This window comes from Leopardus geoffroyi, chromosome C2 (assembly GCF_018350155.1).
Source record: "Leopardus geoffroyi isolate Oge1 chromosome C2, O.geoffroyi_Oge1_pat1.0, whole genome shotgun sequence".
Classification (NCBI taxonomy): Eukaryota; Metazoa; Chordata; class Mammalia; order Carnivora; family Felidae; genus Leopardus; species Leopardus geoffroyi.
Window position 1 is genome coordinate 136,594,854 of NC_059333.1, and position 24,605 is coordinate 136,619,458.

Consider the following 24,605-nt stretch of genomic DNA (forward strand, 5'->3'; position numbering starts at 1 on the left):
CCTATTCTCTGGGATTTCACACCTCAAATCCCAGGTGGTTTGTTCACCTGAACTCCATCCTCTGTCTCCTTAGCCAGTAAGACCGCTCCTTTCTATTCTACTCTCTTCCACCTCACAATGAAATAGCAAATTCCCTCAAGAAGATACTTGGGTAAATGCAGAGCATGCACCTGTGTGTTCCTCTTTTCTCAGGGACCACAACCCTTCAAGTCTTCCCTCAGCGGATTGTTCTCCAGTGCTTTCAAACAGTTGTTTTGTGTATTTTGTCCAGCTTTACTTTTTACTAGAGGGTTAGTTCAATATAAGCTATTTCGTTAAGTCATAAGTATTGCTTCTTTTCAGAGGGTCCCTTATCAGCTGCATTTTAAAGGCAAAGGGGAACTGAAGCTTACCTCCAAAACCCTTATTGCTTTGTTTTTCCCAATCATTTATCACTCAAAACTTCCCTCTGTCTGTCTGTCTCTCTCTCTCTGCATAGATTTTGGGATGCTATGCCTTCTGAAGGCTAGTTAAATTTGGACCACCCTTCCCCATAATTCCATACCCTGGGGAAAAGTCTTCTGCTCTTTCTAAAGATACTACAACTTCTAGGCGAGTTTGTATTCTGATGGTAACCCAAGATTATGGATTCTTGCTTTGCTTTGCAACTCTGCTGTCAGACCAGTGTGAAACCCAGCCCCTTTCCTTACATGTTCACACAAATAAAAATATCGAATCCCACAGGATTTTTAGTGGGTTGAAGCCTCTGTGGAAGGTTGGCCAGTGGGTTGTAGAGGAAGGAACATTTGCAGCAGGGAAATGCAAACGATATAAATGTAATGTGTCTATATATCCTTCGGCCCTTTCTTGCTGCTGCCATCACTCTTCTTGCTCTCTCTTCATCTGCAGATTCCCCATTATTGCTGATCCATATTAGTTTCACTCCCACTCTTCGGTTGTCTGTCACCTTTCTGATTTTGCCTTCTGGGTTCACCTTTTGCCCCTGTACCTACTACCCTGTTAGGTGACATGCAACATCTGGGTAAAGAGAAGACTGGTGGTCAACCCATTTTGAAATAAAGGCCATAAAAGCATTTTAAGAAATAGTCAAAATTTACAAGGGGATATGGATGCAAGATATAACTCCTAGAACTATGATAAATGATGTAACTTTCGAGTGACCGCTCATCCAGTTCTCATAGTAAAATTAATTGAAATCGGTAAAATATACTCTAAGTTTGTGAACAGGCTAACTAGCATGGTTTGGACCTAATTATGCATTTTATGCACCCAGTGTTTTCTATATTTGCCTTATTTATATCTCCTGGATGGCTCCAATATGGACAGAGATTAATTTAGTTATTCCTGTCTATGCAGATTATGAGAAATTTGCTTCACTGCTTCTCACGGTAAACTCTATAAAATTGATTTTAGCACACTCAGGTATTGTTGGTTGTGAAATTTAGTGCCTTAATATAAGAATTTTGAATTTGTGATGAAATGACGGACATGTATCTAAAATATGTGCTTTCAAAAATTACTCACGCTAATGCACCGAAAATCAGGGCTCGATGGCTACATATAAAATACCTAAGTGCTTCACACATGGTCCACATGAACTTGGTGGTGGTGTTGTGGTTGTGGAGCAACGAACCGCAGTGGTTGTTGAAAAAGCCCCTTGTTACTGAGGGGCTCGTTGGTGATGAAACCTATTACGTTTTCAGTGTGTTTTTTCCTCAGTTTTTCATTATTGTCATGTAATCTGATCAGCATCAAAAAATGAAGTCTCTTCCTTCAGGCTTCCCGCCTCGTTAGGAAGGGGTATTTCCCCCAGTTTCTTGAGGGTCAGTGACCTCGAGGTGAAGGTCTTAGAATGCCCATCTCCGATCCAGCACAACAGGTTACCCCAGAGTTCGGAGAAGGCTCCCAAGGCGGAGACGAGCCCGTGAGGAGCATGTACTTTCAGCAGCTTCTTTCCACTCTGATGGGATCATACGTGGGTGGTTTGAGGTGCTGACCTATCATAGCTGCCTCAAGCCTCAACATTATAACATCCTAGTTCCCCACAACTGACATATACTCTCTGTATAGACCAAGAACCATGCTTAAATAGTGTAGTTATAAAACTGAATACTTCAAAGTCTCAAGTGACCCTCAAGTGAAACAAATGCATATATAATCATAATTTGCTTCAGAAGTTCCAGAGTGGTCATAGGCAATAGTTAAGACATACATAAATAAACATAATGGAATGGAATAAACAGAATGGAATGAATTTAAGCGAAAAGTTTCCTGCTGACGGAAGGGTCAACTTTCCATCCCTGGGGGTTGCGGGCATATGTGTGTGTGTGTGTGTGTGTGTGTGTGTGTATAGGTATGGTAGGTGTGGAAGGATATCTGACTGTGATAAATGAGAAGCGATATAATGAATGCTTCTCTTGCTTCCGTTCTTACTTCCTCACCACTCTCTCACCTCAAGGCCGCAGAAGCAATCTTCTCAGATTATAAATTGGATCATGTCGTTCCATTGCTTAAAATATTTCAATGGATCCTCATGGACTATTAAGAAAATCCAGGCTCCCCGCCATAAATTTGAAGTTTCTAGGCATCCCAGCACTTGCCTGCCTTTCAGATTCATCCGATGGCATCTTGTGTCCAGCCTTACGCCCCAGCAAACTGGCCTGTTTTTCCTTCCTTTCACGTGCCAGGCTCCTGCCTGCCTCTTGGGGCCTTTACATTTGTTCTTTCTTCCTGCAATGGTATTCCTCTTGCCTTACCTGACCGACCACCTGCTCTGGAGTTTGCCTCTCCAGGTTATCCTCTGGCACAGAAACTTGTTTATCATTTTCATAGTAGTTAGCAAGATCTTAAGTTATTTTAATATGTATATTTTCTTGTTCATGTTCACTTCTTCCTACCAGAATGTCTACTTTATGCAGGCGTTGTTTTATTCTATATCTCCAGTGCCTAAGTCAGAGCCTAATGTGGAATTAACATTTAATATATATTCAGTGACTGCATGAACGTCAAAAAGTTTACTTTGTGATCTGGAACTTCTGTGAAATTTTGAGAAAATGAATAAAGTCCTAAAAGCATCAACCAAGTAGCCAGTAAATGGAATTTAAAATGAAAAGTTAAGAGGGGCGCCTGGCTGGCTCAGTCTGTAGACCATATGACTCGATCTCAGGGCCATGAGTTCAAGCCCCACATTGGGCCTCGAGCTTACTTAAAAAATAAAACGGAACAAAAAGTTAAGGGAATTCAGAATTATATTTCTAAGAAGTTACAAAGCCGAAGGAAGTATCAATAGTAAGATTTAAAAGAACAAATTGAAAGAATAGGTAAATTGGAAATGGAATTTTTCGCTTCCCCCAAGTTCAAAGCAAGAGATTTTCAAAAGCCGTAGGACGAATTTAAGCCAAATAACAAGGAAAAACAAAACCCTTGCAGTATAGGTAATGTAATCCTCCAGGTGGGGTTTGGGATAGTAAGTTGTATTTAAATGAAAAAGGATCTGCCTTCAAATCTAAGCTAACACACGCATTTTCTGTACAAATAGGTGGACTGTTATAACACTAATACCCCCAGAAAGTAGAGAATCAATAGTTTTAACCATTAAATCACTCTGGACTGTTATTCAGCTCACATTTATTGCGTGGGGAATGAAGCTACAAACTTTTTGAGTGAAATGAATTTCCACGTGGAAAATGCCAGGCTCTAGTAAAGCAGCTCATCTATTTTATGAAATGCTTCATCAAAATCTAACACGTGGATCTGTTGCACTTCATGGGAAACTGTGATGTAGAGGGTCTCTGATGTGTGTGGTGGAATCTGGTCAAGTAAAGCTCATGTTCCTTAGTTAGCATTAGTTTCAACGGCATCTGAATGTGAATTTATATTTCCATCTGGGTCTGGACCCCACGTCTTTCATCTGCCAAGGTGAATCTTTATTTTGTTTAAAGTTCTCAGAAGACAGCCCCTGTCTTAAATACAAATAACATTGGAAAAAGCATCTAATTCCCAAGCATTATTGAGATGTGTCCACTGGACCATCTCGTATGTAATTAAGCTGTACTGCATCCAGGAGGTTTGACTCTGTGCGTCCTCCCTTAGATACAAACAAGCCTGAATAGATCTTTCAAGTGAAGTCTGTGATTTGCCAACATCTCTTTCTTGCCGCCTATGTGACTATATTACAATTTAATTCGAGATTGTACTGAAAACGGAGCTATTTCCAAAGGAGGGAGTTGGTTTAAATTTAGTCCCCATTTCAGACTGGAATAAGATTGGGCTGCTTGGAAGCAATTTTCTTAAAAATGATTTACCGAATAGTAATAATTTAAAAAATCCTATCTGACAGCCCAGCTACTTAGCTCCTCGAGAGTAGCCTGTGTGTAGGTGTGCATCTGCTAGCTCAGTCTTGTGTAATAAGAGAACATAATTAATTCTGCACCTTTTTGAGATAATTGTTCTTAGAAAATTGCATAACGAAGGGCTCACGTGTCATTTGATCGTGTCAGCTTTCCTTATGATCCTGGGAGCAAGACATGTTTTGTTTGTCAGTTGTGTATTTTAAAATACTCTCCCAACAAAAAATATCTCGTAGCCAAGTGTGTTACCCAGCATACACTTTCATGGAGCTTAAGATATGGTGTCAGATATGCCAGGAAAAGCTCGGTAAATAATGGCCTGGAAGTTTTACTTGCATCCAGTATGTTTTCTGTGTTCTGAAACTCTTCTCATACCATTCTCCCAATGGATTCAGAAGTTTTGGTGGCAAACATATTACCTTGATGGAAACGATTGTGTTTTGGGTGGTATCTCCAGAGCCCAGCATTGTGTTTATGTTCATGACTTTCAGTAAATGAAGATTGCTGTTGAACTTATGGCACTTAGTGAACACCTTACTTGCTCTGATTGCAGCAAAAAGACCCGATGTCCTCTTTTTTTCTAAGTGATTACCCAGGCTCACTGCTTCGTTCCCTCCATTATTATCAGTCTTGTCCCCATCTGTTTCCCCCGAAAGATCTCAGGGTGGAATGGACTCCACGGGGCTCCAAGTTTACATTCCTTTCCAACCTTGAAGTTCTCTTTCTCCTCCCTAGTCCCCTGCCTCAGAGAAATGAAAACTGAAAAAAGGTTACTCTTACCTCTTCTCAAACCACAGACTGATTCTTTTTTAAATTCTTATTTTAGGACAGAGCTAGTGTGGGGCATTGGCAAAAGGGCCAGCCTGAGAATTCTGGCAAGTTTTAGGGCAATTCAGAATAAGGACATTGACTGTAGGCAATAAAAACTCGACTTGAATCAATCACTAGAAGCAGATTTATTGTAAGTATTCCAGGTAGCTAATGGGATTAAATAATATATACATACATACCTGCACACACCCACCCCCCCCCACACACACACAGATGTGCACACACATCTGGATCTCAGAAATTCTTATAATCACATTATGATTTTCTCCACATCTCTTACTTTCCTTTTCCTCTCCATTTCTTTCTCCTTCAGTCATCATGCCCTCTTTCTTTATCCAAATGGCAAGAAATGGTCACAGGTAGCAACTCTTCAATTCGAGTGGGGAGCAGATTAAACTGGGACTCTCTTAGTTGATGCTAGATTCCTAAAAAAGGATGAGTGGTTCAGCTCATGTCAAGTGCCTACCCAGGTTTCATCAGTTATTGTGTGTGGGAGTATTTGCGTGAGGCGTCAGGGATGGAAGGAGAGCACGTTGAAGTAACATGGTGTTTTCCATGGCAACCCATGGACTGAAGAGTTGAGATAAGAAGGATCCAGAAAAATGGGGGGTGGCCAGAGGTAGTTGTTGGACAAATGAAGCAAAGTCAGTGATTGTATGAACTGTGGGTAATCACATCATTATAGGTTGTACAAACATATCTCGGCAATATTTTCTTAGAAGTCAAATCTTATTTAAACATAAATTAAAAATAAAAACAAGCAAAGAACACACAAAAGGCTTTAAAGGACCCTGAATGGGCTCTTGTTTCATCTCTGGATTCTCTCCTGTGTAGCCATTTGTCAATCAAACAGCATGAGGCATGCCCTGCAAAGAGATCAACCACAGTTTGAGGACATCTGGGTATTTCAACTTGTGTTTGCAAGTTGAACAGTGAGCATTTAGATTTTTAAGCTCTTTGGGGGACGCAGGGGTTAGCTGAGTTGGGAAAGTCAGAGGATAAAAAGGCCACCTGCCATCCCATAAGCAAGACAGAAAAGTGTTTCTTTCCCTACTTCCTTGGTTGCTCCCATCCTGCAGGGAGCAGCAGATGTTCAGCCTGTAATAAAATGTGTCAGATTTGCACACGCACACACACACACACACACACACACACACAGAGGCAGGACTGAACTTGCGCACATTCCTTGAAAATGAAAAGTTACCTAGGCTGCATCCGCCAGGAATCCTCAACCCTGCCCCACTGTTACTCAGGATCCTCCATTCCGCACTGCATTTTGAACGGTTGTCTAAGCCATCTGTGGAAGTACAGAGTCTGCGCCTGAATTCTCCGGTAGACTGTGGTCACGGAGCCCACCCTCATGACAAGGCTCTGTGATGTGAAGTTGATGTTGACACTGCTGATGGCATAATCACTCCTGTGAACCAAGTTGTAGGCTAAGCACTTTATGAACATTGCCTTACGTTACTCTCATAAAATTCTTGGGCAGAAGTTGCTGAGTTCATGTACTAGATAAGAAGACTGAAGATGAGAGAGGTAAAAACTGGCCCAGAGTCCTTCAGCAAGGAAGCAAGGGAGGCCAGGCACTGCAATTGCAGTCCCAAACCACCTGAAGCCTAAACCCAATGGAAACTTAGTGTAAGCTGATCCATCAAAACGAAGGATATGTTTTTCCTCTGTCCCTTAATTCTATGAGCAGTGAATGCCAGCTCTATTTATTAATGGTGGATTCATGGGAAACATGTTTCCATAGGAAAATAAGATTTACACATAAGAGAAAATGAACCACAGAACTTTTCTATAATTCTTTGAACAGTACACTTTCTATTCGTGTATGTTCTTTCCATATGCTGTACTTTAATGAGAAAGCTTTTACAAAATAAATCATTAAAGGATTCAACCAAATTATAAGTGGAGAACTCAGTTGTATACATATAAGTTCTCTGAACCATGACTATGTTTATTTATCTTTGTAATCATTTTCCTTGTAAAACTCATGGTACAAAGTATGTGCTTGATGAATGCTTATTGGAATTTAGTTCATTCACTCATATATATTTCCATATCCACAGAACAATAAAATGTTAGAATTGCAAGGTTTCTTAAGTACCATCTATTAAAACTCAGTTTTTTCCTGTGATGACAAGTGACTTAAAGGGAGGGGAAAAGAAAATGTATTCATTCACAGAACGAAAAATCTAGTCATTGGTTAGGTATATAACTTAAGTGAATTGTATACCTAAATGTATTAGAATATTCCCTTTTGCACAAAGTAGACTCTTACTTTGGGATGAGGTCTTCCCGCAACCATTCTGAGTGTGCGTTTCAAATAAGATTCAGTAAAAATATCAAAATGTATCTCATCAGGTTTTAATCTCTCTTGTCAATTGCATATTTAGTAGCACATCTTCTGACCGAGAAAAGATGTTGATGTTTTTTAAGTATGTATTATGAGCAAGGGAGTATGTTTCCAATACCTCCTTTAATTTAAATTTTAATCTTTGCATCACCCCTGAATCCTTGCTTAACAGATGAAGGAACCGGGCGTCCAAGCAGTGCACAGCCTGAGATTACAGAATTAGTAAAAGAATCAAACAGTATAAAATTGAGTCCAATTCTGGTATTCTGAATCCCAGCCTAGTCCATTTGTCCACCAAAGCACTCTACCATAAATCAAAACATAATTCTCCTAAAAAGGGTTGGTCTCCTTTAGGCACCCTGACTTACAGCAGAAGCTATCCTGAATTTCCAGAATAACATCCACTTTAATCTTCTTAACCTTAATGCTATTACTTGACATGTCTCATCAAAAACCCCCTGTGCCTGTTTCCGGAAAGACCTCTCATTAATAAGAGAATGAGTAAGACAGCACAACTATTGTAGCTTGGTCATCCAACTTGTCCTTTCCCTTAGTATTTATGCTGTCATGTGCTCCTAAATCCATCTATTTATTAAATAACCCCCTGGTCACCAACTAGCTCTGGGAGAATGTCTTCCCATTCAAGTACATGCTTTTAAGTCTTCTCTGCATATAATCATTCTTCATCCTTCCCTTGTTCCATGTTGGAAAGTAAATCTGAAGTTTCAGACATGCACTATCATTTCAGATATACAAAATCGTTTTTCAACTCTTTTCAGACTCCATTTCATTGTTGTAAGAAGTTGGACGCCTTCTTAGCTGGGCATCTGGGTGGCTCAGTCAATTAAGTGTCCGACTCTTGATTTGACTCAGGTCTCGATCTTCTGGTTCATGGGTTTGAGCCCCACATCACACTCTATACTGATGGAGGTGTGGAGCCTGCTTGGGATTCGCTCCCTCTCTCTGTTTTCCCCTCCCCCCACCCCACATACACATTCATTCTCTCTCTCTCTAAAAATAAATAAACGTTAAAAAAAAAAGTTGGAGGCCTTCTTAGCAATTGAAACAAAATGTTCTCCATCCTTCCTTTATGTGCACATGCACACAGTTATGGGGGAGGACTAAGAATATAGATGAAAGCAGCAATATTTTTAACATTTCTCAGTCAGTCTTCAAATATTTTACCAGTGTGTATGTTAGGATTTTTTGAAAACATAATTTTATTCTGTTTTTCTATTCAAGAACATTTGATCTCCTGGGTCTTGTTAGAATAATCCTGAATGTTTTACTACAGTATATATTTCACCGTGTGGGATCTTTCAAAGATCATCCTTGGGCATGTAAGACATCTCTTCAGTTAGCCCTTTAATCCCAAACCCAAACTCGACAGATACAACATTGAGTCAGTGGGTGGTATGATTAAAACTGCTCTAAATGAGCTAAGTTGGTAGAAATTAAATTAAAATTAAAAGCAAATTACAAAATCCTAGGATAAACATCTCTAATAACGCTTTTCCCATGAAGTTCCCCAAAAGGGTGTAGACAGCAGAGACGATGACATATGGTGGAGACAGTCTGCTTACACCGCGGCACAGACTGTGCTCGGCAGGCAGATCTGGAGGCCTCCGGTCTCATCAGATTGTAGGCATCTATTTGCTCACCATTTAAACCCAGCATTCTGGGATGCCAAAAGAGTGGCGGCTTTGACTGAAGGAAACAGTAGCCAAGGAGTCAGAAATAGGAAGCAAACGAGATGCCAAGTTGGGGGGGGGGGGAGTGAAGTGCCTCAAGATTATGAATTGGAAGGCCAGCGTGTGGTACTCATGGTAACTCTAGGAGGGCGGAGGGATCCGTGGAGATACCGTTCTGTGAAATGAATTGGGGTTTAAAGGATTTGGTTCCCATGTCATTGAGGAAAATGATTAAGCAAAAATTCTTTGATGAACATCTGCAAGATGCTAAGCTTTTAGTGATGTGGTAATCCCACTTATATGTTCCACCCGGAAGATTAAGTTCTTTAAAAGCAGAGCATATGGTCACCGATCTGTGTCACTGCATTTTGCCAGGATTTGTAAACAGTCCCAAGTCTGACTAGGGCTAACGCATCATGGTTATATTCCAGGTTGTACTGTTTATATATTTTTTTTTCTCTTATTAGTCACACTTTCATCTTGACAGGACAGAATGTTAGCATTATATTTGAGGAAAAAAGCAAAAAACCCAAACAGCATTCTGTCAAAAAGAACCCACGAATGCTAGGTATCAGACTCAATACACATAGAAGTTGTATGACTTGGAACAAGTTGCTGTCTTTCTGTGGGCCTCCAGTTCCTCATCCCTGGCCTGGATGATCACTAAGAAACCATCAGTTGAGTCAGGCTAAATGCTGTAACAAATAACGCCAAGTTTCCGTGACTTAATACGGTAAGTAGAATAAATGGGTTATGCAGTAAATCTCATTCGTATCCGTGTACAGGTGGCAATTTCTCACTTGATGACTCGGGCAGCCAGTCTTCCTCTATTTGGTGGCCCCATCACCCCCCCCCCCCCCCCAGGCCTCAGAGTCATCTGGAACTCAGAGTCCTTCACTAGGCTTTTTGTATCCAGCCAGCCAACCAGTTTAATTTTTTTTTTTAATTTTTTTTTTCAACGTTTATTTATTTTTGGGACAGAGAGAGACAGAGCATGACCGGGGGAGGGGCAGAGAGAGAGGGAGACACAGAATCGGAAGCAGGCTCCAGGCTCTGGGCCATCAGCCCAGAGCCCGACGCGGGGCTTGAACTCACGGACCGCGAGATCGCGACCTGGCTGAAGTCGGACGCTTAATCGACTGCGCCACCCAGGCGCCCCAGCAGCCAACCAGTTTAAGAGACAGAGAATAGAGGCTGCCCTTGTATGACTCAGGGGCCAGACCCACAAATGACATGGATCTCTTCTGCTCACACTCCATTGGCCAGAATGAGTCACGTGGTTCACCCTAAGTGCAAGCAGTCTGGGAAATCCCATCAAGTGGTGCGACTAACAGGATGCATAAGTCCTGGTGAACAGTTAACCCGCTGGTGAACAACTCACCAGTCTGAGCCATAGGTCCTTCTAGTATTACCTTATAATTGTTATTTTTCTTGAGAGACAGAAAGCGTAAGCAGGGAGGGGCAGAGGGATAGCGAGAGAGAGAAAATCTTAAGCAAGCCCCATGCTCAGCACAGAGCCTGATGCAGGGCTTGATCTTACAACTATGAGATCATGACCTGAGCTGAAATCAAAAGTCAGCTGATTAGCCCACTGACCCATCCAGGCTCCCCTCCATTATTTTTTTATTCCAAATTTGTTGATAAATAGGGGGGTATTCATACCTTAAAATTTTCTTCAATTTTTCTAAATAAATAATAATTAAAGACTTTCAATTTACCAGTAATTCTGTGGTAATGTTACCGTGGTAATGTTTAATGTTACTTCTCCAAGGAAAAGTTAATGTTTATTTAGAAATTCTGAACAAGGGACGAGGTGGCTCAGTCAGTTAAACATCCGACTCCTGGTTTCAGCTCAGGTCATGATCTCACGGTTCGGGACATCAAGCCCCGCATCAGGGTCCACACTGACAGCGCAGAGCCTGCTTGGAATTCTCTCTTCTCCCTCTCTCTCTGCCCCTTCCCCACTAGTGCTCATGGGTGCACCCATGTTCTCTGTCTCTCAAACTAAAGAAACATTAAAAAAATAGAAATTCTGAATTAATTAGCAGAAAGGGAACGGTGACCAGAGGAGAGGCTTAAAGGCAATGATTTAGAGCCAGTTTCAAGTAAAAGTTACACCTCTTAAAGACCTAATGGAAACTAATAGGAATTATATGACTCCCACTGTGGGACTCCAAATGACTTATTTTTCTTTTCCCCACTCTCCCCTCCCTGCCTTGCCCTGCCCATCCTCCAAGCGACCTATTTTGGAAGCATCTTTATTACCTAAAAGCAAAATGTCTTTACAGTACAACCAAGGCCAGAATTGTTCCTTCAAAGAATCCCACATGCCAGTTTCCCGCCATCCCCAAAGACACGACTTAACAAGCACAGCCTGATCCAGGAGATTAGAAACTTGAAGGACCAGAATTGTGCAAATTTGTGTAAATAACCGTGAAAGCATCATCTTCCAGTAAAGTCACTGGTGCATATTTTGCAATCATGGACACAATCACCTTAAAACGTGGAGAGAAAGTTTGTTCTTCTTTTTTTTTTTTTTTTTAATTTCTTATTTTAGAGAGAGAGGGAAAGCACGAGTGAAGAGAGAAGGAGAGAGAATCCCAAGCAGGCTCCATGCTCAGTGCAGAGTCTGACATGGGGCTTGATCCCATGACCCTGGGATCATGACCTGAGCCAAAATCAAGAGTCAGATGCTCAACTGACTGAGCTACACAGGCACCCCATGTTGTGAAGAGACTTATATGTATAGGTTTCATGTAGGTAAGTAAAAGAATGATGTCTTTGTATGAACCCATAAGTAACTGACTTAGCTCAAAGTTTAGAATGCCCTACTCTAAGAAGTCATGCCCATTCTAAATGGATATGCTTTATTCAGTGTTCACATGTTTATGCAGAGCGGTTACACAGTGGATACCACTGTGATTTCCTACAGACTTGCACATGGCTACTCTGTGACTAGGTTGCCACATGATAGCCCTAAAATCTTGTCCACACGGTGTAATTTCAGGAAAAGGGCCACTGTCTCACATCTCCCCACGAATCTCTCCCCTAAGTCCCTCACTGTTTATTCTAACAGGTTAAGGAAAAGTCTATCCTATGATGAAAGCTCAGGCTCAAAATACAAATTTACATAAGAAAAAAATAAAAAAAGACATACTACTGTATAAATACTACTGGGGAATGATGTCTTCACAGACTTTGGATGACAGCGTGGTTAGGAGAGAGACCCAGAGAAGGAAACAAGATGTATCAGGCATATTTGATCTATGACAATTATTGTTCTGGGGACTTCCCTGAGCACCACTAGCGGAGACAAAATACCATATCAGACACATTTCTTCCTAAATTTCAGTGGTTTGTATGCCTACTGTGAATTCTCACGAAGACTTGTTTTCAGTCAATATGTAATTGATCAGTAATATCTTCCTTACAGTGCTCCACACATCACCTTTTTTTTTTTTTTTTTTTTTGTATTTACTTTTGAGAGAGAGAGAGAGTGCAAGCAGGGGACAGGCAGAGGGAGAGACACAGAATCCGAAGCAGGCTCCTGGCTCTGAGCTGTCAGCACAGAGCCTAATGTGGGGCTCAAACCCACGAACTACAAGATCATGACCTGAGCCGAAGCCGGAAGCTTCATTGACTGAGCCACCCAGGCCACACATCACCTTTGAGTACCACAAAACCGTAACCTAAGTTCAGCCCTGATCTACTAACTGTGAGACTTTCTTCTTCACCTAGAAATTGTTGAATATTCAGCAAAAGTGTAAATGCTCTGAAACACAATATTCTTCATGCTTACGTTTCAAAGAGTGCTTTAATTAAGAAAGACATGCATTTGGTCATTCAGAAGCTGCCCTCTATCACGGTCCTTTATAGTCCTCTTATTTTCTCTGGCTAAGTGAGCTTAACCAAGTCACTGTAGTTCAGATAAGCAGAGTGGCTCATCTCGGTTTGCTGCTACAAACACTGTTTTCATCATATAGGGCCGGTCACCTTTTTTGTTACAGTGTATAATTGACAGTGAGCTTCCTAGGTAGCAAATTAGGCATTTCGCATTAGCTTTAGAAGTGCCGTCAGGAGTTATGATGTGAAAACTTCCCATGCCAAATTGAGCATCTTCCTTCACCGACCTGGTTTGGAACCAAAGTACTCAGCGTGTATCCGGAAAATCTTATGAAACCAGCTATTGTGTTTCCTTACAATTACATAGTAGCTGATTTTACAAGCTAACCAGGAGCCATTGTACCCTAATCAGAAGCAGGTCCTTGGGGGGCATGGAATCTCAGTTCAATATAATGAGTTTCGACTGCAAATTCTTTTAGCACTGATTAACTGCTGAACTCCCAAATCATGGAGTTGGTACAGAGCCAGCTCCTTAAGCCTGGAATCATTAAAACTCTATGTCAGTGCTGAGAAATTTTGAGTTTTCTTCACATAATGGTGTGTTTTTTCCCCTCTGTCTTTCTAGAATGATGTGAACCACATATTAATAAACAACTCTCTCTCTCTCAAAAATCATCCTGCATTTTCCAAGTTCTTACATAAGTATTGGAGACTCTTTGGGTTTTCTTTTAATTCCAAAGCCTTGTAATTCATACATTTGAATTTAGAATTTAGAGATCGGAAGTTAAAATTGTGCTTGAGTCAATTTGCGTATATTATCAATGTCTTCACTGTATTCATACCTATGGACAATTTGAAAGTGCCTTATTTTATTTAAGTGAAGCAGATAAAAGGGTTGGGAGAGAAAAGGATAGAATAGATAGAATACCAAGTTATTACTTTATGTAAAGTATGGTACCTAGTGCCGTACAAAGAAGAGCTTTGTGGCCTGGGATGACAGGTCTCTGCTGGGAGATCCATTTGGGCGAAACTCAGGTTTAACAAGTTCATGGTCTCTTTATTATATATCTACATATCTGTTAGTTTCAGTTGGACAAACTCATCTGTGTGAATGTTTGGAATTCCATAGCTAAAAATGCTCTATTTCCCATTCACCGAATTCAAAGAAAACTTTTCTTCATAATCACTATGCCAATAATAATATAACTAACATTTGTTAACAGGAATTTAATTACTCTTTATGCCAGGCACTGGACCAAGTACTTAGCAAGTGCAACGGTGTGAGGGCTCTTTGCACCATAAGCTTTACATGAGAATTCCTTGTGTACCATGAAGTCCAAGTGGTAAGACACTTACACTGCCCAGCAGCCTCCAAATGCTTTCTCTTTCTCCAGAAACAAGAGGGCTGGACGGCACGGACCACCCAGAGGTCAGCTCTGGCAGGAATGTTGGGCTTTGTGGCCAGAAGGAAGCAGGAAGGGAAGAGTGAGCAGAAGGGATCCAGGGTTTTAGTGAAAGAACTGAGAGAGAGGCACCTTTGTTGTTGCTAATGGAATGGAAAGGGAGGGGTGATTTTAAAAAGTCTTACTGTAGTTCATCAATACACGTATCACCTTTAAGGTTCCTGAAAGCACACTAAAGATTAAAATTATTTTTTTTTTTTATTTTTTTTTTTCCAACGTTTATTCATTTTTGGGACAGAGAGAGACAGAGCATGAACGGGGGAGGGGCAGAGAGAGAGGGAGACACAGAACCGGAAACAGGCTCCAGGCTCTGAGCCATCAGCCCAGAGCCTGACGCGGGGCTCGAACTCACGGACCGCGAGATCGTGACCTGGCTGAAGTCGGACGCTTAACCGACTGCGCCACCCAGGCGCCCCTAAAATTATTTTTAAATTGCAGCTTGACTCTTGAACAACACAGGTTTGAACTGCACAGATCCACTTATATGTGGAGTTTTTTTGTAAATACAGTACTGTAAGTGCATATTCTCTTTCTTATGATTTTCTTAATAATATTTTCTTTTCTCTAGCTTATTTTCTTGTAAGAATAGGATATATGATACTGTATAACATACACAATATGTGTTAATCAACTGTTTATGTATTTGTAAGGCTTCTCTGGTCAATAGTAGGCTTAGTAGTTAACTTTGGGGCCAGTCAAAAGTTATATACAATTTTCCACTGAGGGGGTCCACTGACCCTTGAACAACACCCAGTGCTGTTCAAGGGCCATCAGTACTTTTGGTTGCTATACATGTATCTTAGTGTGACACAATGCCACCCAGATGTGGCCAACTGGGTCTTGAAAACTTGTTCAGTTTACATATATATATCTCATTTAATTCTCAGAACAACTTTAAATATTATTATCATTTTTTAGAGGAAGAATGAGAAATAAAATTCTTTTGGGTTAAGCCATTGAAAGTCAGCAATTTGTTCCTTCAGCCTTACCTATTTTATCCCGATTAATGTGCTTCCCAAAGTTGCATAGCTAATGAGTAAAAAGACTAGGAAAATCCCAGCTCTTAACCACTATGCTATCGTAGCTCCGAAATGGGTCCTATCACCCCTGACACATAGACCTTTTATCATAACACACAGCAATGAAGAGGTTTTTCTGGTGCTTCTTATACAATAGGCTCAATAATTGAACTCTCCAGTGCTAGCAGTCAGTAAACACTAAATTCGAGTCTTGGTTACCTGACTTGTGCTTTCTGCATCAGAAGTGATAGTATTTGCTTAGGGGAGAAGAATTCCCCTCTAAATCTTAATAGTTTGTCTCGACCTCAAGGCTCAGGATGAAATTGGAAAAGTTCAAAATCACCAGTTTTTCCATTATAATCTCATTTCTGTTTCTCAGTTATACAACAAGCAAAGGAAACATATTAGCCACTGTATTACCCACTTAGGGTTTCACACCAGCTTCAAAAATTTCTCCTGTAGATTAGATGGTAGTGAACTCCCAAGCCTTTTTTTAGTTGAAAATGAATGCCCCCTTACTCAAAGCCTGTCTTTTCTCCAGAGCTTTCCAGTTCCTCTTTCTGTCTTCCTCCTGCCATTGGTGGCATTCATGACTTCTTGGTACCTCCACTTGAGTCTACAAGAGAAAGAAGCAGATCAGAAATAAAAAGGAGACCTACTGATTTGCTACGTGCCCATATCATAGGACAATTACTTATAGTTTTATAAGAATGGGCATTTTAACTATGAAAGTTACGGAGTTCCATGTGACTGTCCTTCATTCATGCTCTATTTATCCCAAACAGCCACCAGTACTGGTAATGTTGCCGTCCAGAGAACAAGAGAAAACGTGTGAGGATTCCTTTTTCTGAATGAGGACACATGTTCCTTCAGTCTTCTTTGTGACTGAATCAATGTGGCATTATTAACAAAGCAGAGAATATCATGAATCACTCAGAAAGAAGAGCCTTGTAATTCACATCTCATTTCCCAGTTGAGCAATCAGCTGTAGGTAACAGTCCTACCAGAACACTTGAGTGTCTTAGAAGATTTCCGAGTTGAGAGGACAGTTTCAGACTCACATGGGGGCTTATAATTCTGACCTGCAAACCAAGTAAACCAGGAGAATGCCTCCCTTGGGCCACTGGCCCACTGGGTTACAGTTTAGGATTCCTAGGCCCATGTAGTGAGTTCCATTCACATTTGCTTCCTTCCTACCTCGTACCAGTCGACGTCTTGGTGGTTCAGTCTCTGGAAAAGATCTTGAGAGTAAGGAAAGCTTATTGATAATGCCTCTACTGAAAACTACTGAGAAAACACTCAGCTTCTGAGGGTGGGGCATTAGCATCCAGTGAAGGCTGGGCCCCAAACTTCATTGTCATGGTACCATGTGTCAGAATTCAGAGACACTTTAATCAGTGGGTAGACATAGATGAAAGAAATCAAAAAGCTTCCCTCTCAGCTAAAAGAAAGTCCTAACAGCAGGAAGATTTACTACTGAGGAACTTAGGAACTTAAGGAAAAGGTAAGCTGGATGGCCAAGGTAGCATATCTTCATTCAGCAAAATAGACAACATTAAAGAACACAATGGCATTTTTCACATCTAAAACCACCATTAATTTTAGCATGTTTGATTTCCATTTGCAAGTCAAGCTCAATAGTATAATTTTGAGGCCTTCCTTACACTTCGTTTTTCTTTTAAAGACGATTGCGAATTTGTTTTGCTTTTTCATAGCAGATTGTCTGAGTAATAAGAGACTTTTTTCCTCCTTATGGTTCTCCATACCAAGGAGCGGTGTTTTTCGATGTTAAGAGTCTTCTCTCTTTGTTCCCACTGGACTTATAGAGTGATAGAGTAAGTTAAGTGGTTAGGACAGGGGAATAAAAGAAGAGAAGCTATGCAGAAACTTTTTAAACCAACTCCACATCAGAGAATGTGTTTCTTTCCTGGTCTACAAGATTATAAAGCTTTACTTTCATTCATGATAATGTTGTGCCAAGACATGTCCTAGGTCCTTCTTGCCCACACTCGGCTTCTTCTGTCCTGGCAAAGTGAAGATACAATTCTAGGGTCTGAGTGGGCTGACCGTCAGCCTTGACTTCATCGCAGGACTCCATTCCTTGTTTTATGTCTGGTTTACAACATTTTATCATCCCAACCTCTGTTCCTTCGGTCTTTTTATTTTTTAATCATCCCCATTAGAGATTACCAGCCGTTCTCCTCCTGTCTGAAAGTTCATGTGGGAGGGACTCAAATTGGAGAAAACTGTCTTCCTCAAAACTTTCAAAACCTTTGAGTCTTCCAGTTACCGGAACAAGAAAAGGAGATCGATAAACATTATTTATTCAAAGGTTTGTATCTGTGCATTTTTTTTCCCTTGGGATAGAATGACTAGATTTCATTTTCTTTCCGGAGAGATCTATAACCCAGAAAAGGCTAACGAGGTGCTTGGGTAACTTGTATCACAAGATTTGGGGCCTGCTTTGTGGCAGTCATCAAACCTTGTGCTACATTCAGTTCCACCATATGTGAGGCATTTAGTCTTTCAGCTCAGGTAACAGCGTGAGCTGCCGGGGAGGCACCTGCGACAGCTTTGGATTCTGCGTTAGGTACACCAAGAGTCAGGGCACCTGGCGTCTGGTAGGTTCTGCCAGAGCTCTAACCTGATGCGTGAACTGGGCAAGTCACTTCATCTTCCTGGACAGCCACTTCCACATGTCTAGGTGGGGAGTTGGACTAACTCAGTGGTTTCAGCCCTGAGCCGAAGACCCGGCCCCACCTACCACCAACTGGAAGAGACTCTCTGGAGTTGGTGCTCTGGAATCTGATTTATTTAGGAATCCTTCTCAAGCATTCTACTGTCTGCCAGGTTATAAACCATTGTAGCCGCCACTCTTTTAGGGTGACTTCTAGCTTTAAAACACTGGCTTTCCATTAAACTAATATTCTCCGCAATTGGCAGAATCTGGATCGGTGTGAAAGGTTAGTCAGTAGAACTAATATATCATAGAACTCTTTTCAAATGCATGTGATTCAAATGTTGTACGCAAATGAAATAACTTCATTCAGAGAGCCTATCACAGCAGTGCTGGTTATATGATGTATACTTGTTATCTCATAGGATTACAGTAAAAATTAATGGACATGATGGCTGTGAGCATTTGTCAGGGTGCCTGTCACAGAGTGAACACTTAATGAACTCATCGGTGATAGGATAATAATAGCAGTGATGTCGGTTATGAGATCTTGCTACTCAGCGTGTGCCTCGTGGGCCAGTAACATCGGCGTTGCCTGGGAGTTCCTTAGAAATACAGTCTCGAGCCTCACTCCGGACTTCCTGAACCGAAACCTGCGTTTTATAGTGAAATCCCCAGGTGATTTGTGTGCACAGTAAAGTCTGAGAAGCACTGACGTAGACAAACAAACTTGGGACTCAGCAACTTGCCAGAGCTCACACTACTAGTAAACTAGAGAACTAGGAGTTTTTCTTACACCTCAGATGGCATCTCTGAGCTGGAGATGTTCAGGCTTCCTGAGTCCCACTGAGATGTTCTTTCTCTCATCCAGGCTGTAACTGTCTACCACCGTAGCAACAGCACTGTAATTTTATTTTTCACATTTTTAATTATTCAGCTGTTTTATTTGTCACCACTCAGGGAATTATTACAAAACTTATGTCTACAATGCTTCTGATTAATGCATATTTAGGCAACTAAGCAGATGTAGAATGGGTTGACTTCTTTGATAATATTAAACATTGATGAAACATATATTTGCACAGCAATAATGATGCCGGCATTTGTATAAATAATAACACATCTATTTCCCTAATCATCTAGGGGGAAAAAAACCACAGTGAGAGTTGACAGAATTACTAAATATGTCTCACTTACTAGGCAGATCATTTTTGAGTGTAGAAGTTTTTTTTCATGTGAATAAAATTATGCTAATTTATAGCATCTATTACCACTTTCAGATGAAGGAAGTGTATTTGAGCAGAAAACAGTGTGGATGAGACCTGAAGCATGTTTCCAAGGTATATCATAAGTTCCAAAGCTTCTGTGTCCATCATGGAAAGCTGCGTGTTTTGTGATGGACTTCTCCACAGTCCTGTAGTTTGATTTTATGTAAGATGTATTCTGAAACCCAGCTTAAGTGATTCTACAATACATATTTGTTTTTCACATTTTAGCATCTCTGAAATTGAGATTTGTCTTATAATCGATGGGCATGTCACAATTTGTTTAGCAGCATTTTGTTTCTTTTTACAATTGATGGGATTTCAATTCGATCAAATAGGAGATCAGGACTCCCCGGTGAACTTAATCCTAGTCCACAAGGAGCATGATGGTGAGGAAAGACATGGGATAGAAAGGAGACATCACCCCCACCTGTATTCAAATAAGAAAGGGAGGTGGATAACTGCAAAGAAATGAGATTTAATAAGAAAAGATTCCATGGGTTTCCGTTTTCACAGAGCCAGAGAGAAAAGTCATAGAATCGGCAAGAATATAGCAGAAAGGCAGGAAAGAGGGAAAAGGGAGATGGAAAACAAAAGGGGAGCAAATAAAGCATCAAGATGGAAAATATAACCAACACAGCCACTATTTCGATCATTATTTCCTAGGTGTTACATTCAATTTGCTCCTTCCTTTTCTTAGTTCACACACTGGTCAGTAGAGCTCCTACAGGCTGGGATGAGGAAGGCAGTTTCTGCCTCTTTTAGGAGGTATTTTTTCCTTCTCTGGCCTACCCAAGCGGATTAATCGCCCCCACATGGTCTCTCCCCTGCTTCCTACATTTTACTCAGTCCCAAAGCACCTGGGAAGGTTTAAATGATTGTTACAACTTCTATTTGTTTGTTTGTTCTTTCAGGTGATATCAAGATTATCGAACAAATCTACAGTCTCACAGGTATGGCTTTTGCTAAAGAACAGAATCTTTATCTAAAATCTGTAGGATTTCCTGTAAATCTGTCTCCCACTTCAGGGTTTTATGTATTTATTTTCTACTTTCCCTAAAATGCTTCCCACTGAAATGTATTGACTGACTTTCTGGAGTTTGGAGCACAGAAGTATTGAAACTCATCTATTTAAGGGTTTTATTGTTGTTGAAAAGCAGTCATCACCAGAACCTGGCAAAAATAGAAAAATCCCGAGGAATTGACCTCGGAAGTACATTTGTTATGTTTAAAGTTAATAATCAAATGTTTTCTTGTAAGCTTCCGATGATGGTACAACATGGTTATCCATAGTATAAAAAAAAAAGGTCTCGGATATTCTGGAAGGGGTTTCACTTGAGCTCTTAAGATAATCCCAACTTTTTAGAATCCTCCAATTTCACAGAAAACTTTCCCAAGAAACAGTGATTTATCAGATTTATTACCTAGACTTTTACTACCAATGATACTGTGACAGGAACCTAGAAATAGCTCCCTTTTTTGCTCTGTATTCTCCTTGAAGCAGAACCCAACACCTTTCACACACGTGTGTACACACAGACACGTGTACATACAGAGAAACACCAATCCAATCATATAACACACGTAAAAGACATTGATAATTTACTGAAGATAGCTGGGGCACAGACAGGGTTTACTTTTAATACTATTGAGAAACTTCTTAAAAGCCCTTAAAACATCTCAGAGCATTCAACTGAGTTTCTCTCTGGCACTAGTTGTCTTCTTTCTCATCTCTACAAAATCCCTCCTCAGGAGCTGGCAAAATGGCCATTATGTTTCAACTCTTCTCAACAGGCAGCCTTTCCTCACTACTTCACCCCCTTTTCCCCAACCACTCCTATATTCTCTTTCTCATGAGAAATCCTGCCTCCCTTTGGATTTTCCAATTTGAATTCCTCACTCCTTCATAGCACAGTGAAAATGAACATCCCTTCTAAGAACACAACATCTGTAACTTTCAAAAAAAAAAATCTTCTGTATAATTTAGGCTTCAGCATCAAAGTCACCAGCATAACAGCTTCAAGGCAAAAGATATTTATTTCTCTCTCGTGAACAAGGCCAGAGGTGGGTGATATAACTGTGTCAACAGGGTCCTGAGCTTTCTTCTTTTGGTTTCATTATCCTCAACACATGGTTTCCTTTTTTAAGACCTCCTCATTCTCTTTTTTTTTTTTTTTCAACGTTTATTTATTTTTGGGACAGAGAGAGAGCATGAACGGGGGAGGGGCAGAGAGAGAGGGAGACACAGAATCGGAAACAGGCTCCAGGCTCCGAGCCATCAGCCCAGAGCCCGATGTGGGGCTCGAACTCACAGACTGCAAGATCGTGACCTGGTTGAAGTCGGACACTCAACCGACTGCGCCACCCAGGTGCCCCAGACCTCCTCATTCTCTAAGATGGCTGCTAGAAATCTATCCATTGTATCAGTATTCCAGACTAGAAACTAAAAAAACAAAACAAAACAAAACAAAAACACTGAAGGGTAGGATAGAGGCTTCCCTCTTTCCAGAAGTCTTCCTGTAAGTTCCTTTTAACCTGTCCACTTGCCTGCTATCACCTCAGAACTTAACTTCATGGCCAAACCAAGAGGCAAAGGAAGCTGAGAAAGGTGATTTTTGGGCAAGGTACATTCCTAAGAATTCTGTTAACTAGCAAAGAAGGGGAGATTATATAAATAGGGGTAACCAGCACTCTCTGTAGAACCTGCCCTGAGGCAAATGTTTCCATTTTCTTCACTATCATCATCATCATCATCATGAGGGCAAGCATCTATTTTAAGTACTTTCAGTGCACATTGCTAAGTGTTTTAACTTCCATTATCTAATATCTATATCCTCATACCATTCCCAATTTACAGATGAGGAAAACAAGGATTTAAATGATTTAAATGATGTTACTTGACCACCGTTGCAGGTAGAAGTCTCCAGACTTCTAGGACTGTGTGACCGAAAGTTCACGCATTCAACCATTAGACTTTATTCTGCTTCCCCTGTAGTCATGGCAGGATTGACTGAATCTAGTCCACTGTGCGTTTGAAATGGCTATCCCATAGAATGTCATGAGCTAAATTAGAGATTCCTTTGACTATGGGGAAAAGAACATCATTGCCCTCATGGAAGCATCTGTTGGGAGGAAATGAAGAAGGGGTGGGTCAGAAGACAAGGAAGAAATCTGTGGTTGAAATGTATGGCAGTGTATACATGGATGAATCCAGCTGCACGAGGGAAGCAAGCATTTCTGTATGGATAGCCCAAGGAAAGGAGCTGGAACTCCTGTATGGGCGCTGCATGTGGGGCTGGGTGTTTAATAATCTAATATATTTGGGTCCTGTCTGTAATAATGGTAGGGGGAATAATTAATTCTTGGTGTAGGTAATGTTGGCTGCCTTGATCACAAAGGTCAGTATTTAAGCAACTTGCCCCAAGTGCCAAGTCTCCATGATAAAATGGAAGTATGAAATCCGAACAAACTTGTAGAAGTACAAACACTATAGATTATTAGAGAATTACATCAGGACCAGCGGAGCCTCCTTGAACCAAAGGAATGATTAAACTGCCAATGGAAATGTAAACAGAAGTTCAGTTAAAGAACTCACTCATTGTTCTTCATTTCTTTGATAAGTTTGCCCCGTGTGTCTTTAACTGGGTGAGCTAATTTTTCTACTCTACAGTGCTACTAAACAGTTTCATGAGTAAACTATTTTGCTTAGCTTGGCCAGTTTTAAACTGGATGGGCTGTTGCCTGTTAAATTCACCACATGTTCAAGTTCATTTTTTGCTGTTGTATGTATCATTATAATGGTTACAGGAAAATCAATAGATACCAATAAACCAACTGTTTATTAATATGAAGTAATAACCATGACAGCTCATGAGATTTAAATAGCACACTTAGATCTCTTCAGCTTATTATCTTATTTCTATTAGAAATTATTGATGAGCAAGTAGAAACAATTGTATCCTCAAAAGAAAATGAGGCACCAAAAAAAAAAAAAAAAAAGAATTGGGCCTTTGGAGCAGAGAAGCCATGTCTGGGGCAGAGCAAGAAACACCCACTCTTCTAGTGACTCCATTGAGGGCCACTAGCTTAGCCTTTGCTGTTCTCTCTGCCCTGCCCCATCATCATTATCTTCGTTGTCTTTATCCAACCTCTCCCTCACTTCTTCTTAGTCTAAAAGGTTGAATGACTCCAGTCAAGAGTCCAAGATGGGTTTTTTTTTTTCTTCCAAAATTTTATTTAAATTCAAGTTGGTTAACATATAGTGTGGTATTGGTTTCAGGAGTAGAATTCAGGGATTCATCACTTACATACAATACCCAGTGCTCATCTCAACAAGTGCCCTCCTTAATGCCCATCACCTATTTAGCCTGTCACCCCACCCACCTCCCCTCCAGCAACCCTCATTTTGTTCTCTATAGTTAAGAGACTCTTATGGTTTGCCTCCTCTCTGTTTTTATCTTATTTTGTTTTTCCTTCCCTTCTCCTCTGTTCATCTGTTTTGTTTCTTAAATTCCACATATAGGTGAAATCATATGGTATTTGTCCTTTGTCTTTCTCTGACTTATTTTGCTTAGCATAATACACTCTAGTTCCATCCTAAAAATAGAACTACCCTACAGTCCAACAATTGCATGACTAAATATTTATCTAAAGGATACAAACCCCAGATAAGAAGGGGCACATGCACCCCAATGTTTATAGCAGCATTATCAACAATAGCCAAATTATGGAAAGAGCCCAAATGTCCATATACTGATGAATGGATAAAGAAGATGTGGTTTGTGTGTATACACACACACACCACACACACACACACAATGGAATATTACTGAGCCATCAAAAAGAATTAAATCTTGCCATTTCCAACAACATGGATGGAACCAGAGTCTAAGATGGGGTTTAGCAAGACTTCTTCCTTTCCCAAGGTTCTCAAGGGGAGCAGGCCAAATGGTTTGCTCCATTTCCTTCCAACTGACATCTGAAAGTAAAGATAGCAGGAAGCAGAGTAGCTGTGGATGCCACGGATCTTACTCCCTCTATCTGATCCAAAATAGGAAAGGTTTTTATTCGTAAAGATAATATACTTTTCTGGTTGACCTCCATATAAA

At 40.6% G+C, this 24,605-nt stretch overlaps 1 protein-coding gene across 1 annotated transcript in view; it reads left to right on the forward strand.

The window, feature by feature from the left end:
* KCNH8 (potassium voltage-gated channel subfamily H member 8) overlaps window positions 1–24,605 on the forward strand; it is a 292,155-nt gene that overhangs the window by 236,766 nt on the left and 30,784 nt on the right. The window contains exon 14 of the mRNA XM_045501006.1: window positions 20,412–20,450. Coding sequence (XP_045356962.1) covers window positions 20,412–20,450 — 39 coding nt within the window. The remainder of the gene's footprint in view (window positions 1–20,411; window positions 20,451–24,605) is intronic.